This window comes from Branchiostoma belcheri, unplaced genomic scaffold, assembly GCF_001625305.1.
Source record: "Branchiostoma belcheri isolate BF01 breed outbred unplaced genomic scaffold, Haploidv18h27 scaffold53, whole genome shotgun sequence".
NCBI classification, from domain to species: Eukaryota; Metazoa; Chordata; class Leptocardii; order Amphioxiformes; family Branchiostomatidae; genus Branchiostoma; species Branchiostoma belcheri.
In genome coordinates this window covers 2,166,732-2,185,042 of record NW_017804165.1, presented here as the reverse complement: position 1 = coordinate 2,185,042, position 18,311 = coordinate 2,166,732, and the positions used below count along the sequence as shown (strand labels likewise).

Sequence of the window (18,311 nt, the reverse complement as noted above, 5' to 3'; positions counted from 1 at the left end):
CCAGCTGCCTGAACCAATGAATCACGCCAAGAATTTCGCGCCAAAAATAAGGATGAAACCATTCTAACCATTATCATGAAGACGCTGTTGTTTCTTCATTAAAGATAGCCACATTGTGATCTTGTGATTCGTTTTGCTCTAAATAATAAATAAAAGTGAGACTTTTTCTACGTATCATGCCAACTTTGGTGTATGGTGGTGAGAAATTATACTTGCTTACCCTTCTGTGGAATGGTAGCTTCCGAAAGAGCTTCAAAACATGGCGGAAAAGAAGTAGGAGGCACCTAGCTTTGGTTCTGTTTTCTTTCCAGTTTCGTGCGGTCACGCTGCTGCTAACTTAAGATCACAGTGGGCGGGTGAATTTAGAGAAAGGTGAGGATTCTATTTCTATATTAGTTTCAATCACTGGAGTCTGTCTTGAGGGTGTGAACCACGAAAAGTAGATAAATTTATAGCGAGCGAGTAAGTTACAGCTGTCGCCCCCCTTCCCCCAAATGCTTGAGGAAGAAGCCAAACTTTTTTGACAAAAATATTTATAATCTATACAGCAATTCACTGTTACCTGCATGGCTGATATTTTTTTACTTTGGTATAATGATAAAACTGTATGATATTCACCTGTAGAATCCATTAAATTTGAGAAAAGTTGACCCTAGGACTCAGTAGGAGGTTGGTAGATTGGAGACTGTCAACACAAACTGACAAAACCCAGTCGTGATTTTTACATGAATATTGATGAACCTCATAACACATCGGTGTGAAATTTCCACACGTAGAGGTTGGCTGTTCACTTTACAGAACAATGCTTGCTTTAATAGTACAGAACAATAGCCTAATAAATACAAGGTGAGAAAAGGGTGAGAATATTTATGAAAACCTTCACCAAGACAGTTAACTGTTATGTTTCCAGTGCCATTTGATGTGAATAAGTGGAAACATCTAGACAAAATGAAGACCAAGATAATTATGTTTCCAGTGTCATTTGTGGACAACATAACATAAACCGTTAATGGATCCTTATGATATTTGGTATGTGAATAGCTTTTGACAAAACAAAGTCAAGTTCAATTGTGGACCCCCTGGCAGTTCTCTGTTGTACTACAACACAGTACTGGTGCAGAATTTCTGGGTTTTGATATCTGTTTAACCTGTCTCCACAGATGGACTTTGACCAGACACAAGCGATTGACTGGGACCAGTATGAGGACTCCACTGATGATGAAGTCGACAGTGATCCCAAACCTGTAAGAGAAAGGATAGATAAAGTTATAACATGTTGTATCTGGAGACAGATAGAAACCTGGTTTGTGTTGTACTTTCCAACTGTTTTCAGTTTATGGACTGGTGCTATGTTTGATGATAATTCATGGTTATCTTCCCTACTGTTACAAGGTGGCCCATCTGAAGGTGTTGTGTCAGAGAGGGTTCCCTGAAACTCTCTTCCCACTCTACCAGGGAGACAACCTGATTGGCCGCAGTGACACTTGCAATGTTCATGTCCCTCTAACGGTATGGTACCGGTGTTATTGTTATTTCAGTACATTTTATTAGTCGTGAAAAAGACTAACTAGTAGCTCTGTTGTCTTCATTACACAAAAATAATTGGGACCCAAGCCATGGGTGTCCAATATTTCTTCCAATATTGCTTTTTTCACAAATGCGTATTGCACACTCAATGAGGTTTGAAACATCGCCTGCTAATGCCAGCTTTTGAAAGTAATACATGTTACACAGTTTAAGTGTGATTACTGTATTAGTTGTGCTTTATCATCTATTTTGCATATGTATTCCTAATTGTGATGTTGTTTGCCTTCCACTGATAGTCATTATCAAAGAAGCATGCCTGTATTGAGGTTCGTGGTGACACCCACTTCATATATGACTGTGGGAGCAGGAACAGAACAAGGCGTGGAGAAAAGGTGTGAAAACAATTAGGGTTTATATTATAGACGAGAATAAAACTAGTAATACAATCATCTAGTTCCGTTGCAGGGTGTAGGGTGTAACTAAAATGGGCACCTTCTATCTGAGGTACAAACAAAACCTACATTATCTTTCCAGACCAGTAATTTTATTTATTTGTAAATGGTAATGCTGTTGAGCTTATTCATTTCATGTGATCATTTTTTGAAGAATGGACCAAAAAGAGGCTAAAACCTAGGCTACGGCATGGGATTCATCATAGGAATGTGGTGTAGCACTCTCACTTAGTTCATGATATGAGTCCAGTATGTTTCTTCTTCATGGCCACAGTTAAGAATATGAACACTTTGTGACTTTTCAATCTTGACCTCTGCAGCTGTTCCTGGTGCCTAACCAGCGTTACGAGCTACAGCATGGTGTGAAGCTGTACCTGGCTGATGTCAGCTGTGAATACGTCAGGGAAGAACAGCCCGCTGTCCAGGTAGGTCAGGAGTAACGGCTGGAATCTTAACCTTGTGTGTTTTCCTTGGAATCAACAGGTTAGGTTCAAACCCCTGACATACTCCAACGTTGTACCCTTGGGAAAGGTACTTAACACAGATTTCTTCATTTCATTCAGTTGAAAATGAGTTCCTAGCTCTGTTTCATGATGTTTTTTGGATAGCTCACCCTAGACAAATTACAGAGCAGCAGGTTGAATATTCAATGTACCTTCCACATCACTGCAGGCAACTGTTGATGACTCTGGTTCAGAGACAGGTTCCGAGTCCTTGTTCACTGGACTGTCGGAAGAGCAGCAGCAAGACAACGTTCAGGTAGCTAAGTATATCGATGGTCAATATCTTATTAGCATGCACTCAGAGAAGCGATGGACGTTCTTAACAGCTGATTCACACCTTAAGAAGTGTTCGTGCAACAAGAATGGCAACAACCCGTGAATCCCCTTTGTCAACCCTAAAATATTTGTCCGATCCACAACTTAGATCCCAAATTTATCAATCCATCATTATGAACTGGTTATACAATACTAGTACCTTACCTATGCCAGATATAAACTTTTGATAGTATCCCTGATTGACATGATGAAACCCTTATTCCGACAGCCTGACCTGATTCCTAAGACCCCAGCTGCCCCCACGTCAGATCAGACTCGCCTGTATGTGGAGGAGTCAGGCAGTGAGGGGGATGGCAGGAAGAGTGTCAACACCAGTGACTTCATCGTACAAGACTCCCAACCAACTCCACAACCTGTGAAATCTGGTAAGGGTCAGGTTTTTTTCTCAGTATACGTGTAATTCTATTTTCTATGTGGGTTCGGCAGTATTGTTTTTGGTGTGTGTGGTTGGGTGCGTGCGTGTATTAACTTGAATTGTTCAAAACGTCTCCCATAGGCTTTTTTTCATAGTCATGTATGTGCAAACTATACATTCTGTATATTACATTTATGTTGTCCTTTTTCAATACTTTTCAGCTATTCCCTTAGTATTTGGCAGTCCTGGAAATGAAGAAAGCCCAATCCAAAAGTCACATACATTTGTCGAGGACAGTGAAGAAGGTACGTGTAAGGAAATAAAAACACATTACTGTTGGTCAATAGACCCATTCGACTTTCACAGACCGCATAAACTGCTTACGTCACAGGGGGGACATTTCGAAAGAACGCCGTTCTAGAACGCGGAAATCGAACGCGGCTTGCTTGATATCGATTTTTTTCCAGCTGTTGGTCACATCGACAATCTGAATGAGTAATTCAGATACACCACTTCACATCTTCCACCAATGGAGGGTGGAGGAGTTGAAGGATTACTTAAGGGTAAGGGGCCTAAAGACGTCAGGATACCGCAAACAAGAGCTCGCGGCCTTGGCGTTTGCCGCTACGCAAATGAAGACAGCAATCCAGGAAGATGCCCAGCAGCTCAAACGACAACAGGCCCAAGAGTACGACCAGAAACTGACATTTTCAAACGTTTCAAAACTACCTGATCCATTCTCATTGAAAGGAGGGTGGCTGCAAGAAGAGGAGGGATTGAAGTACTGGCCAGAGGTGTCCTTTCCAGACGTGTGCAACTTTCTAAAATTTCCCGACCTGCGCCGGTACAAGGAGTCTAAAGCCTATCGGTACTTTACCGAAGGGTGGCTGTCCCCTGTTTCCTTCCACCCAATCTCACAAGATAGCCCATTCTGTTATCTGAGAGCAGAATGCAGACCATCGCAGAGGATAAATAACCCTCCACATCAAATATGGGCGTGCGTCGAGACACCAAGCGGCGTAGTACGGACGGCGCATTGTACATGCATGGCAGGGTGAGTGACTGAACATTTGCATGTATAAGGTACATTTGGCATTGGAGTAACACCGTTTTGTTCAATATACGAGTATTTCACACCTTTTTGTCAATGACTTTTTCTTCCTAAGAAATATTCTAATCGCTAGTGACTAAGGAACTAATTCTGCATTTTCAGAATGGGAGAAATGTGCAATCACGTAACAGCTCTTCTCTTCCGGGTCGAGACGGCGGTTCGACTGGGGTATAATAAGCCCTCCTGTACCGAGCTACCATGCAAATGGGCATTACCTTCACAGAGAACTGTGGAGCCACAGAAGGCGAAACAACTGAACTTTTCTAGGAAAACACCCAAAGGCCAACATCAACCGAAAAGGCCTGTTGGATCAGAGGAGAAAGAAAACTTCGTTCAGGGTTCGTGTGCTACAGGAGACATCGATGAACTAACAGACAGACTGAAGGTGATCCTACCAAACGCAGTCATCTTCACTGCGTTAGAAACAAACAAGGACTGTGACCAAGAGGCAAGTGTTGCTACTGAAGAAAAAGATCCCATTTCTGTTTCTGATGTGGCCGCAACATATGATTTTGGCCCATAAACTAGACTTTCTAGATGCACTACATTCCATGTACACCACCAAGGACCCGGAAACCATTGAGTCTAAAACCATAGGACAAAGAAGGAATAGTAAATGGGTGAGCTATAGGAAAGGAATGATCACAGCATCCAATTTCCACGCCGTGTACACGAAAGTAAACACAATTCAGTCATCTAGACATACAGATATCAATACGTCATGTCTACTAAAGAAATTGACTACAGTTGGTGATTTGCAACATGTACCAGCAGTGAAATGGGGGGAGATCCAAGAAGAGACTGCAGTTGACAAGTATATAGAAACAATGGTAACACATCGGAACTTCGAGGTTAGGGAATGTGGACTTTTTGTGTGTCAGAATTTCCCGTATATCGGTGCAAGTCCTGATAGAATTGTCCATTGCGATTGTTGTGGATGGGGGTGCCTGGAGGTAAAATGTCCGTACAAGATCAGGTTTGGTGACCCTAACAAATTGTTTGATCAGACAGATTTCCTAGAAGTAGGAAATGGCAAGAGCATCGCACTTAAGAAGACCCACAAGTATTATACGCAGTGCCAAGGTCAAATGGCCCTAACAGGTTACAAGTACACTGATTTCTTTTCTTGGACGGAACATGGATATATCTGTGAGAGAATAGGGTTTGACCAAGAGTACTGGAAACGTGTACAGTCTAATATAGTATTCTTTTTCGATGAGTATTTGTCTGATGCACTCCTGCAAGGAAGCCGCTAAGTGTAATATGTCGCCTTTCATTAAACTACATCGTTTCACATCTCAATATTCTAACTCAATTTTCTAATATCATATTTGTTACGTTGCAATCCATTACAATGAATACTAGTATATGAATCATATGTTGACATGATTCAATTTGAGTTATTATAAGTCTATTGTAAATCCACGCCCGAAGGCTAATTGCAAGTTACATTGAAAAATTGACTGGACTTGGAATAGTGGGCAAATTTTTAATGACTTTCAAAGATATCACGGTATTCCAAAACAACAAATTGTATCAAAACTAGCCGCGGTCTTAACGAAACTTTCGTAACTAAATGTGGGGTTCGACAAGGTTGTAACCTGAGTTCAACACTGTTTAATTTATACATTAGGCAGTAAATGAGTTTAATGATCATTCTTGTAACCCTCCCCATATTGCATAATGAGATAGTGCCTTGCTTGTTATACGCAGATGACCTAGCTAGTTATACATATTTTCTAAATCTCAACGGGGTCTACAAACATCTTTAAGTAGATTAGAAACAAATTGTAAAACATGGCACTACTGAATGTTAACCTTAGATAGACCAATGAAAGAAATGCAAAAAAAAACCAACATCACCGCAAATTCTACACAGGCTTCCCAACAGTAGCTGCATTCCACGAACTTTTTCAATACCTGGAACCTAGGGCAATATTAATACAACAGCAATGTAGTAGAGATAGTTACAAACTATTGTTACCTTGGTATTGTTGTTAATGCAACCGGTACGTTCAAGGTAAACAAACACTTGTACAACAAAGGTCTGAAAGCACTGTTTGGAGTCAATCAATTTCTAAACAAAGCCAACGCGACAATATCTCTCGTGTCAACTTGAACTTAGTACATCAGGCACTAATGCTGGGCTTCATTTGGTATTTCTCCTTCCATGTACCTGTCCTTGGCACAACACATGGGTAGAAAGCAGAGAGCGGAAACCACTAATCATCTGGCCGTCAAAAGACGTAGTCATAATAGTGATAATGGCACCCTTCCTGCCACCGTCAAGGCGTATCCGAAAGTCCACTGCATTATCGACTGCACGGAGATTCTAAAATGTGTAAAAAATTACACAAGTGGAGGCATAAGATTACATATTGCTGCACAGATTGTGACTAATTCATCAGCATGCGGTATCATTGAAATGGGGAGTTCATTCTTCAGGATTCTGAATGTCTTTACTCTTTGGATTGCTCTCTCCACGTGTATTCGCACGTTGGCAATCCTTTTTGTCCTTTCGACGTCACCTCTTGACATCTGTGATTTCCCCCTGGCCCCAGGAGGTATGGTGAGTGAAGCTTGCCGGAACAACAAATCCTCTTGTATATTGAACCCCCGGTCGGCCATGATGTTATCATGTGGCTCCACTTTTGTCGAGGAATCCAGACTCCAGTGTAATGTGCCTGTCACTTGCCCTGCCTCCCCAGCATTCCGACAAGAACGATACAGCGCCATTCGGTGTGATTCCGATTAAGAACTTTAGTGTGTTATGTTTTTTTGTAGTCCGACCAGGTGACTGCTTGGCTATCCAGATTTTTCGGAGTTTCAATGAAAATCTCCGTGCAGTCAATAATGCAGCGGACGTTCGGATACGCCTTGAAAGGGGCAGGAAGGTTGGCCCTTACTACGTCTTTTGACGGCCAGATGATGAGTGGTTTCAGTTCTCTGCTGAGAAATGGTACCCATGTGTTGTACAGGTTACTGCACACGGAAGGAGAGATACCAAACCTGTCGGCCACGTCTTCATTTAGGAGTCCCAGCCTGTTCCGCATAAGGACCATTAGTAGTTCGTCCTTTAACTTCCTGGATGTGGCAATATTCCTCTTTTTTGCGCTTTGCCGCTTGGCCCCTCTCCATACACGCAGTTTTCTTGCCCTAGGTTCCAGGTATTGAAAAAGTTCGTGGAATGCAGCTACTGTTGGGAGACCTGTGTAGAATTTCATCTTTCTGTCTGTTTGTATGGAATTTGCGGTGATGTTGGGTTTTTTTTGCATTTCTTTCAGCTTTTTCTGCAGCGTTTCACACTTTCTTTGCAATGCCATTATACTCTTTGACATAGATGATATAACATTCTTTTTATCTCGGCAACTTAGACACTCACTACATCGAGTGGGGCGCGCGTACGAGTGGACATGGCTATACGAGTACGTCAATTTACGTCGTTTCTTGTTCGGTGTCAGTCGATCGCGAGGCGAGGTGCTTTGTTGTGCATGTGGCGTTCCACGCGTTGGTGTTGTCGGTGTTTTTAGTCCGTTTTTCGTTCCACGCGTTGGTGTTGTCGGTGTTTTTAGTCCGTTTTTCGTTCCACGCGTTGGTGTTGTCGGTGTTTTTAGTCCGTTTTTCGTTCCACGGGTTGGTGTTTTTGGTGTTGTTGCTCCACGTTCTTCAAGATTTAGCTCGGGGTCCGGGTGAGTGGCAGTTGGCTTCCCATCAACAAAGTGAGTGGAACATATGAAATAACTGCACTTTGGGTGCCATTTCAAAGACTGGCGATTCAGATCAAGGATCCTCCACCATCTGTTTCTTCGTTTATCTTTTTCTTCGTTCCCATAAGGGAATCTGTGTAAGGTGAACGGTGGTTGACAACTACAGTGTTCCTGAAGGTTGCCAGGATGTTCTTGGCATGGTGTCTTTCTCCAGAGTCGTAACTGTCTTGTGTTGTTTTTACAAGCTCGAACGCAACAGGATCCCGAAACCATGCTGTACGTACGGATAGGGGGAAGGTGCAGTGAGATAGGGGCGCAGATACATGGCTTTGAAGTTAATCAATATCTTATATACTTAACTGTGACAAAGAGGTAGTTGAGTAACAAAGGAAAGTGTAGTATATGGTCGATTTCCAGCATCGATACCGGCAATCATTTACGCGACGCCGGGCGGCCCAAATAGCGCCTTGAGATCAGGTGTCAACACAAATCACCTTAACTGGTTGTACGGAATGCCACCATATAAAGTTGGTGCCTGTTCTTCTGTCATTTCCGCGTATATTATCGAGAAAATAGACACTTACCTACCTTTTGTGACTGATCTACCAGGGGAGACACCGCAAGCCGCGTTCTAGAACGCCGTTCTATTCGAATTGTCCCCCCTGTGACGTAAGCAGTTTATGCGATCCGCGTGCAAGATTCTTTCGAATTGTCCCCCCTGTGACGTAAGCAGTCAATGCGATCCGTGAAAGTCGAATGGGTCTATTGTAAATTGTCTCAGAATAAATGTGGTCTGAAAATACATTTATGTCCACATCATCATCATAGGCCTCCTTCTTTCTTGATAATGCACATGATATTGGTACACCAAGAAAAAAATTGAATATCGTAGTATGACAAGCCATATTCAAAATGTCTTCAAATCATGTCTGTTAATAAAAACAGAAGCAAGTTTTAGAATGAAGCTTGGTGACTGATGTCAGTTGGTACAGTGTAACAATACCTGTGCAGCAATGCCACCAAGTGGTTCAAGTTAAGATTGCATGATCTTCACAAACATTCTAGATGCACCTGATGTCTTTGATAGCATTCTCAAATGACTCCACGTGTCTTCATTCCTTTGATACATGTAGTTCCTTTTCTCATCCACAGATGATGATGACAAGCCACTTCTTGACGACTCAGATATTGCCAATGCAGCCACGCAAGCGTACGCCCTCAACAGCTCAGTGGAGGAGGACGAGGATTCTCTCCCTGATATCGCCATGGAGCCAACCCAAGCCTATGTCTTAAACAGCTCCCATGAGGAGGACAACTTTGCTGACTGTCCAACACAAGCGTATGGCCTGGACAGCGACACAGACATCGGTAAATCATTTTTGCTTCCTATTTTAGACAGTTACATAGTACATTTGTCAGTTACACAGTTACCTTCAAAAAGAAATGACAGCTGAATTTTATGTATTTGCTCATCTCTTCTACATGTGTGTTTTGTGTCTTCTTTGTGTCTTCAGGCTGTAAATATGACTCAGACACAAAAATGGTAAAATGAATCTTTAGTCCATGTATTTTTGTAGCCATCTTCTTTAATGTTTTCCCTGGTTACTTTCATCAGAGGATGCTGATGGTGGAGTGTCTGCTGCTACCCAGCCAGTGGAAGGACAAATATCTGAAAGAACTGCAAATAAAGGTATGTATTTCTTGTTATAGTTAGCAGGGAGAATGCCTGTCATGTCAACTACAGTTTGAGTTGATCTGCCTCCAGTTTGTTTCCTGACTTTCTGTCTTATCATCCTTGTCTTTGTAGACAGGGAAGCCACACAGGTGTGCAGTGAGGAAGATGTACCCACAGATGAACCCACACAGGTGAGAATCACATTGTGTTTGGAAATCAGTTGCCTCACAATGATTTGTTTTCTTATTGATGTGTAAAAGAAAGAAGAATGAGTAACACATTTTTAATGTAAGATAACAAAGCAAATAACAGTGGCAAATTCCATCATTACTTGGCATTAATTTTAAAAATTATGTTTTGTGTTATGTCATTTGTGGCCCAACTATTTGTACATATTTGTTCTTTCATCTGCAATCTTTCTTTTCTAGCCATTACAAGACTCCTTTGACAGGAACGAACCAACTCAAACTGTGGGGGACACATTGCCATTCACCACTGCTGACCAGGAGGAACCTCCTCCCACCCTACCTGTCCACCCCCATGAAGAAATGGAAGGTACCCTGCCTGTTGCAGCACTAGGGAAGATAGATGAACAGCCAACTTTGATGATTCACAGTGAAGAAGCTACCCAAAGGTCCGAGGGAAATGACAGAACAAACAAGTCTGAGATAAACAAGAATGGAACAGGCAGCTCTCAAGGATTTGTGACATCAGAAAACAACAGCAAACCAAAGGCATACCCATATGACACAGATTCAGAGACTGAAAAATATAAGAATGTTTTTGAAGAAGCCACCCAAGCGTATGCTCTGGAAGAAGAGGATATAGAGGAAGAGATGACACAGTCAGAAGGAATGGAAGAACAGATGGATGATGCAGAAGAGGCAACCCAAGCATTCAGAAGCGAGGAAGAGACACTAGAACCAGAGACACAGTCTTTTGGGGAAGGAGAAGAAAAGGGACATGCTGGAACTCCAGAAGAGGCAACCCAAGGTAGCAACAGTCATGAGGAGGACACAGTAGAAGAGACACAGACTTTCGGTGATCCAGACAGCCAACAGGGAAAAGATTCAAACATGGCTGAAGCAGAGACTCAAGCCTATGGAGATGAAGAAGACACTGAAACCAAAGTTGTCAGCAGTACTGAGGTTGATGATGACTTTGCCAACATGGAGACACAGGCATATGGAGGGGAGGAGGAGGAGGAGATAGATGACTTAGCCAATGCTGCAACTCAGGTTTGTTATTTAACACTCTCTCAATCAGTCTGCATTTGGTAACCTACATAGCATTTTATTTACTCCACCTCTGTTCTCCTGGTATGGAAAGAGAACCTAGTCAGGCACAGCCATATTAGAGCTTTACCTTCATCACATGTTGTTTGCAGGCCTATGGATTGTTCAATCAAGAGGCTGAAACACCAGAACCAGAGGCAGATGAGCTGGCAACAGCTGAAACCTTGGCATATGGTGAGGAGGACATGGAGGCAACGCAGGCGTACGGTGTGGAGTCTGTGGACTCAGAACCAGAACCAACACAGGGAGACAAGACAGAAGGAGAGTCCCAAGACATTCCTGATTCACCGACCATGGCTTACGATGACCAGCTGGGTGAGACCCAGGCTTATGGAGTTGAAGCAGAGGACGAGGATGTTCATGAGGAAGAAGAAGTATGCTTTATGTTTTCATAACAATCAACCATCCCCCCATCCCTCCACTGCCTAACACTGTAGCCTATAGAAATTTGGTGCCAAAAGACCATGGTTAACATACCTTCTAAGAGCAGTTGGACTGCCGCCATAGATTAAAATATTTGTAAGCATTATGTTACATGTATTTGAAAGTTTTGAATGTGACATTGTGATACATCAAAAACCATTTTTTTCATGCCCCTTGTCTCTCCACTCCCAGGAATTATGTCAGAAGTACAATATGATAACTGTATGTGTGTGCTGGTGTATCCAGGTTGTTCCTGAAACACAGGAGGATGACGGAGATGTGGCCACACCCATCCCCCTCCCACCGCTGAAGTCGGCCCTACACAGTCCTGACAGACCCAGGAGGCAGGCCCACTCAGTCGGCTTTACCGACAAGCTACAGGCTGATGAGCCGGCTGCAGGTCCTGAGGACCACCTGATACACACTCAGGCTTATGGAGCAGCTGAGGAGGAAGATACTGATGCAGCTGTCAAGGTTACTGAGGTATCACCAAGAAGGGTTCCAATGTGTCCTTGACTGTCCTTCAATTTGTAAAATGTTCTTATTCTGTACACAAAGTAAAGTGCTTACCAGCAAGCTTTTTTCTCAAAAGAGAAAATAAATGCATTTCCAGTTTTGGCAGTCCCATAACTGTGGTGTCCCACAAGTCTACGACACTTGAGCCAGCTCAGTTTCCAATGAGGTTCAATATGAGGTCCTGGAAGTATGTGGAGTTTATTGCTTTTCTATAGGTCACCAGTGATGGGACAGAAGTACAGGAGTCTGAGCAGGATGTGGAGCCAGCTGCTGCTTCTGAATCTGATGATGAACTGATGGAAACTCAAGCTTACGGACTTGATGAAGGAGAAGAGAATGGTGCAGTCATCCAGACCCCTGAGGTAGGACAATGTTGACTGAGTGTTCGCACATGTCTCACAACATCCAATTGCCCTGGCCTGCAAATTTGTAAGCTGGAATCCAGCAGGCATACTCTTGTTAAAGCTGACTGATTTTTTTTCCAGGTACAAATGTATCATGGTAATTCGATGAAGGTTAGACATCCAGGTAATACGATATGCCAAAAAACAGTTACTCAAGCAACTGTCAAAATCATATCCAGTTGCTTGAGTAACTGTTTTTTGGCATATCATGGTAATTCATTATAATCTACATTGTTGGTTACACTAGTTCAAAGATTAGGAGTTCCTTAGTGTGTTTGAATTTCCTCGTCCCAAACATGTGTTTTAGATAGAGCAGTAGTTTATAATGGACCCATCCTTTTTGCTATCTAATACAGTCAGTTATATGCCTTCTTCAAATTCTAGGGAGCTGAAAGAAAGGAGACAATTCCCTCTGAGAGTCCAGCTTCAGGAGGGAGAGCTCTAAAAGAAACCAAAGGTCAAGAAATAGAGGTGTCTATAGAACCAGGTAAAAAGATTCACTGTACTGTAAAACGATTCACTGTACTTATTATATAATGCCATTTTCACTGAATTCTAACAATATATTTCCAGATATTTAAGTACTAGTAACATGAAATTATTTGTTTTTTTTTTTGTTTGTTTTTTTTTGCCTATCAGGAAGCAACAAAGTAAGACAGAAGCAAAGGGGTAAAAATGCATCAGAGGAGAAAACCTTTGCAGAAGTTGAAGAGGCTCTCACCAGGAGGAGTGCCAGAGGTCACAAACAAGATGAATCTGCAGACACCAATGGTGCAGCTGTGGGTGTTTCAGATGACTTGGCTGCAGAAAAACCAGTGAGGTTGGGCCGTGGGAGGAGATCAGCACCGCCTGCAAAAGAAGCAGCAGAGGACAAACCTCAACGTCAGTCTAACAGGAGAGCCAGTAGGTTCCAGAGGAAGGGTGATGAGGAAAATGAGGAGGATGTCCAGGCTGGCAGCAGCAACAACATCAAGAAACCCAGGTCCAGAGGGAGGAAGTCTGAACCAGCTCCAAGCACAAGTAAATCTGATCACCAGGAAGAAGCTGTTGATACTGTTGATGCAACAGGTGAAAACGTAGACGAGGACACAGACAGTAGAGCCCCAGAAGGACCAACAGCTGGAAGAACAACCAGGAAAGGGCGGGGAAGGAAATCTGAGCCAGCACCTGCTAGCAGTGCTGTGGAATCTACCAGTAACACAGGTAGGGGGAGGGGCAGGAGAAGGAAAGACAATGACACAGAGAGTGTTGCATCAGACATTACAGATGACTTAGAGGAGACAAGACCTTCCAGAAGATCAGTGAGAGGGAAGAAGAAAGTAGACGATGAGGTTGAGCAGGTAAAAAAACAGGAAAGTAGAAGGAGAACAAGAGGAAGAGCAGCTAAGGATAATGATGAAACAGAAGAGGTGGCTCTGGAAGATGAACAGACAGAGGTTAACAGTTCTGAAAATATCAACAGCACTGCAGCAAAGGGTGAAGAGACAATAGAAATGAGTGCTCCAGATCAGTTACCAGCAACCAGACGGGGTAGGGGTAGAAAGAGTGTGGCAGCGACTACAAGAAGAGGTAAAGGAAGTGCTGTTGAGGAAAGTGACAAAGACAAAGGTGAAGAATCTCACGTTGAAGGTGTTGAAAATGCAGTGCCAAAGATCGTTGTCAGTGAAGAAGCCCCTGGACCAAGTGGCCGTCAGACCAGGAAAAGGAAAGGAGCAGCTGCTGAAGACAAGGAACCACCTGCTGCTGAGGACCAGGAAGCTGAAGAGGCTGGTGGGAACAACAAGATCAGAGCAAAGAGAGGGCGACAAGCTTCCAAGGAAGAAGCCAAGGAAACAGTAGAAGAAATCAGTCAGCCAAGGGGAAGAGGAAGGAAGAAGGCTAGAAGTGGACAAATGAATGAAGGCGGGGAAGAAGATGCAGAGAATGCTGATCTACAGGTACGTCTGTGATCTCTCAAGTTAAACCTATGGTCATAATTAAGTAAACCGTATACTGTAGATGTCTATCATTAGGTCAAGAGAAAGTGCATCCAAAACTTGGATATCTGTATGATGACTATAATTTAGCTTTCTTTGCTGCCTTTCAACAGGAAACAACCACCAGCCGCAGACGAGGTAGGAGTGGTCAGAAATCAGCAGAGAATGCAGGTTCACAAGTCTCAGCCAAAATGACTCCACCTGAAGCACCTGAAGGTTGGTACATTTACTAAATGTACAGGAACATGTACTTGTAATTTTGCTTTCATATAAAAAGACTGTAGATTATCTGACTTGCACTGTGAATAGAATTTAATGTAATGATTGCACTATTCCAATTGTTCCCTGGCAGTTTTAAGCAGTCCCAGTCAAAGGACGAGAAGGGCCATCTCTGGGGACAGCAAACCTAAGATCATGTTTACTGGAGTGGTGGACAGGCAGGGAGAAAAGGTTAGTACTGTCCATGGAGCCTCCTTACTGTGATGATGGGTGTGTCTACACACTTCACATGTTTTGCAAGTCTCTGTTGTTGTCTTTTGTGTCCTAGCGTTGATAGATAGGTAAATCTTACCGTCTGAGTGGATTTATGACTAGTGCAGGGGAATGATAATGTCAGGAACAAAAGCAAGTGATTAAGCAACAAAAGAATTTCTAATGAATTGTTTGAAGAGGTGAATGTTGTCGTCTGATAGCAAATTTGATGGATGATGTATGGATTATTTCAAACAAGATTAAAATATGAAAATTCATTAGGATTTGATTCCCAAAGTGTCAATGTTGGTTTATAGGCTTATTTTGGTAAATTCGCTAATATTGCAATTATCCGCACAGGTGTTACATTGTATTATTTTGTCATATTTGATTACTCAGATATTGTTTTACATGATATATCAATTATGTGTGTTGTTTTGTGTCCTGAGTAGATAGTGAAGGACTTGGGAGGTGATCTGGTAGACTCTGTCACCACCTGCACACATCTGGTCACAGACAAGGTAATTCTTCATTCCAAGCCATGAGTTAGTCGCCAGTAATTGCAAAGTATTACTTTATGTTCAACATGTCTGATTTTTCATGTAGGTGCGTGTACTTAATGCGGAACATGTACATGTACTAGTATGTTAAGGAAGAGTTGCTGAATGCCCCTTCATTCCCCAGGTGAGAAGAACAGTGAAATTCCTGTGTCTGCTGGCCCGAGGTCAGCTGATTGTCAGCACAGACTGGCTGGACAGGTGCAGGGACTGTAGGACCTTCCTGGGTAAGGTCACGTCTACAGATGTTTTTTGTAACAAAAGAAGATATGCGGGGGGAAGATAAAAAGCCGTTATGGCCTGTCCGGAATCTTCCCCCGGCAACATTAATTTATAGATGTATCATCTACAGCAGCCAAATTCTCTCTCAAGAACAAAAGCTCCTAGAACACCTAACAAGCTGTAACATTTAGCTGTTTGATTCTACATTCAAAGTACTTTGCACAGAGTTGGTATATACTACATTACTAGTGCAATGGCTGCTTGCTTCTGCTATTATATAATAATGTTTTGTCACATATACATGCATACTCTTTAGGTCTGCCAAGGTACATGTACTGTATCATCCTTCATTATTTCAGATGCAGCTCCCTTCATGATAAAAGACCCAGCTACAGAGAAACAGTACAACTTCTGCCTGGCCACGTCCCATGAGAAGGCCCATGAGGCTCCCATGTTGGAGGGGTACAGGCTACATGTCACTGCTGGGGTGAGACCTGACCCCACTCAGATGAAAGGTAAGGCTGCAATATCTGGTAAATTAATAGAGGCAGCATTTAGACTAATCACATGTTATATAATGTTCTTCATTTTGTGATCATATTTTCTTATTATTTGCTATTAGCCCTTCGGGCAAGAATTTGTATAAAATGTTATTAACATCAGATAGGGGAAGATTTGTATGAAAAATTCTAGACACAATTCATCACTGCCAAAAGCACATTAGATGGTATTAATAAAATCCCAGATAGTGAGTGGGCAATACTAATTGAATTTCATCTTGCTGCCTAGTCCTATAACCAGTACCAATTTGGCAGGGAGAAGCAGGGAGAAGGTTTAGAACTTGTGTTGCACCTACTTGAAGTCCAAACAGGATCAGGATTCACTTACATGTGAATTACAGAAATAGGAATTGTCGGTCTTCCCATTTGATGTCTTTACAAATGTCAAACATTCTCTGTCTCTTGTTTCAGATATCATCAACTGTGCTGGAGGAGAGGTACATGACTGCTTTTCTTGAAAGTGTTGGCTTTTGATCTAGCAGAAATTGTGTTGCCAGTTTAAAGCACAGTACAGTACTAGTAATGGTCTGTGTATCTTACAGCAATTATTTTGTTTGAAGCTTTTGTGTCTTTCCACAGAGTTTTTTGCTTCATATCCTGTATTGTATCGATTTCATGTTCTCCTGTTTTGTCTGTAGTTCCTGAAGACGATGCCCAGCACCTGTAGAGACGGGACTGTTGTGGTGTCATGTGAGGCAGACAGGAAGCAGTGTGAGCCGGCCCTGAAGGCAGGAGTTCCTGTTGTCACTGCAGAGTTCCTCCTGACGGGGATCCTACGACAGGAAGTCGACATCCAGGCATATCCTTTCTGCAAAAAACTCAAATAATGTAGCATCTTGGAACTCCTTTACTCGGCTAATGTATGCTGTTATCTTTTGTAGTACCGGTATGTCTCCTGTTGCTTTACCTTACGTGTACTTTATATGGCACTGTACAAGCAATTAGCCTTCAGATATGATTTTGCAAATAAAGATATTTATTTAATTATCTGCTGCTGCCCTTCATCTCTCAGCATTGAAGATAAACAGCTCTGGAAGCTTAACTTTGCTATAGCTCTTTAGAGGAGGACGATGATGATGTCTTGCCAATCTCTGATGTGCTTTAAATTTTGCTTGCTTTGGGTTTGCTTATTGTTTTATTTGGAGTTACATTGAAAGTTGATACAATGTTTGCAGATATAACTCTTTAACCAGATGCACTCACAGACTGTTTGCAGACTTTGGCAAAAGTTCCAACAAGAGAAAGAGTGCTGCACCGGCTGCTGACACAGGCAAGAGATCCAGGCGTCGATAGGTCATGTCCAGACCTAGTATTTACTTAGTACTCCATTTACTTACACTTTGCCATGTGGTAATTTACTACATCTTTCTTCAGACAGTCTCATTGTTTGGTACAAAGGGACACAGAGTAATGGAAAGATGACAACAGTCTACTTGACAGAAAATCTATCAGATAAGTTATATTTGTAGTTGTATTGCCTTGTTCAGTGTACGCCTAAGGTTTGCATGCTACAAACTAATCCGTGAAGATGTCTACATTTTTAAATATATGAGCCAGCATTCCATAGAAGATAGACATTCTACATTCCACTTTACTCAGTCTTTACTTATTTTAAGAACTTCTAATGAACCTTTTGGTTTGAGTGAGTTTGGTTTGAGTTTTTGCAATGACATAAGTTACAAGAGGCCAGAGCTGGCTAGTATGATACACACATGTATAGTGTGACATGTATACTGTACTTGTAACAGTCAAAAATAGCACATATTTTTAATCACATAACAAACATCACAATTCTTTAGTGAGCTAAAACTCTTTGTGTTAGATCAATGCTTGAGCTCTGTACTATGTTACATGTACACATGTACTACTTACATGTACAAAATGTATTCATAACATGTAGCATCAGTGAAATATCTGTAGAATAGCATTCTTATTTTTTTTTTCAATTTCGTGACTTTCTTTCAATATAATCTTTTCACAAACATATATAAGATCTTGGGTATTTGTGGAAATCCTTTCAGGAAAGTCCTAATTTTACTGCACTTAACAAGAACAGGGAAGCAAGACAAATGAACTTTAGGTGACAGTGAAAATTTACATTATGTGTTAAGAGATGCACTCATAACTTCACTACAGCATTTACACCAACACCAAAGAGAGTACATCCATCTAAAGTCTAATTATGCTTAGCTGTTACATGTACCGATTTTAAAGTACTATA

The 18,311-nt window shown here is 42.0% G+C and overlaps 1 protein-coding gene across 1 annotated transcript; it reads left to right on the top strand.

Annotated features, from left to right (window-relative positions):
- The first annotated feature begins 238 nt into the window (after positions 1 to 238).
- Positions 239 to 18,037, top strand: LOC109480882 (mediator of DNA damage checkpoint protein 1-like). The gene is made up of 25 exons (XM_019783212.1): positions 239 to 372; positions 1,161 to 1,244; positions 1,393 to 1,509; positions 1,824 to 1,919; positions 2,300 to 2,404; positions 2,652 to 2,738; positions 3,027 to 3,183; positions 3,395 to 3,478; positions 9,144 to 9,359; positions 9,607 to 9,681; positions 9,799 to 9,857; positions 10,095 to 10,904; positions 11,054 to 11,335; positions 11,631 to 11,867; positions 12,116 to 12,262; positions 12,689 to 12,791; positions 12,944 to 14,241; positions 14,394 to 14,496; positions 14,633 to 14,730; positions 15,204 to 15,272; positions 15,436 to 15,535; positions 15,890 to 16,045; positions 16,502 to 16,527; positions 16,729 to 16,889; positions 17,290 to 18,037. Exons 2-25 carry the CDS (start codon positions 1,161 to 1,163, stop codon positions 17,381 to 17,383), a joined length of 4,764 nt encoding a protein of 1,587 aa, XP_019638771.1. The 5' UTR covers positions 239 to 372; the 3' UTR covers positions 17,384 to 18,037.
- Positions 18,038 to 18,311: the final 274 nt, after the last annotated feature.

Bases quoted from the DNA above. Each gene is read 5' to 3' on its own strand.
- LOC109480882 (XM_019783212.1), top strand. From the start codon at position 1,161: ATGGACTTTGACCAGACACAAGCGATTGACTGGGACCAGTATGAGGAC. The intron at 2,739-3,026 runs GTAGCTAAGTAT...TTATTCCGACAG, and splicing joins AGCAGCAAGACAACGTTCAG to CCTGACCTGATTCCTAAGAC. The intron at 3,479-9,143 runs GTACGTGTAAGG...TCTCATCCACAG, and splicing joins TGTCGAGGACAGTGAAGAAG to ATGATGATGACAAGCCACTT.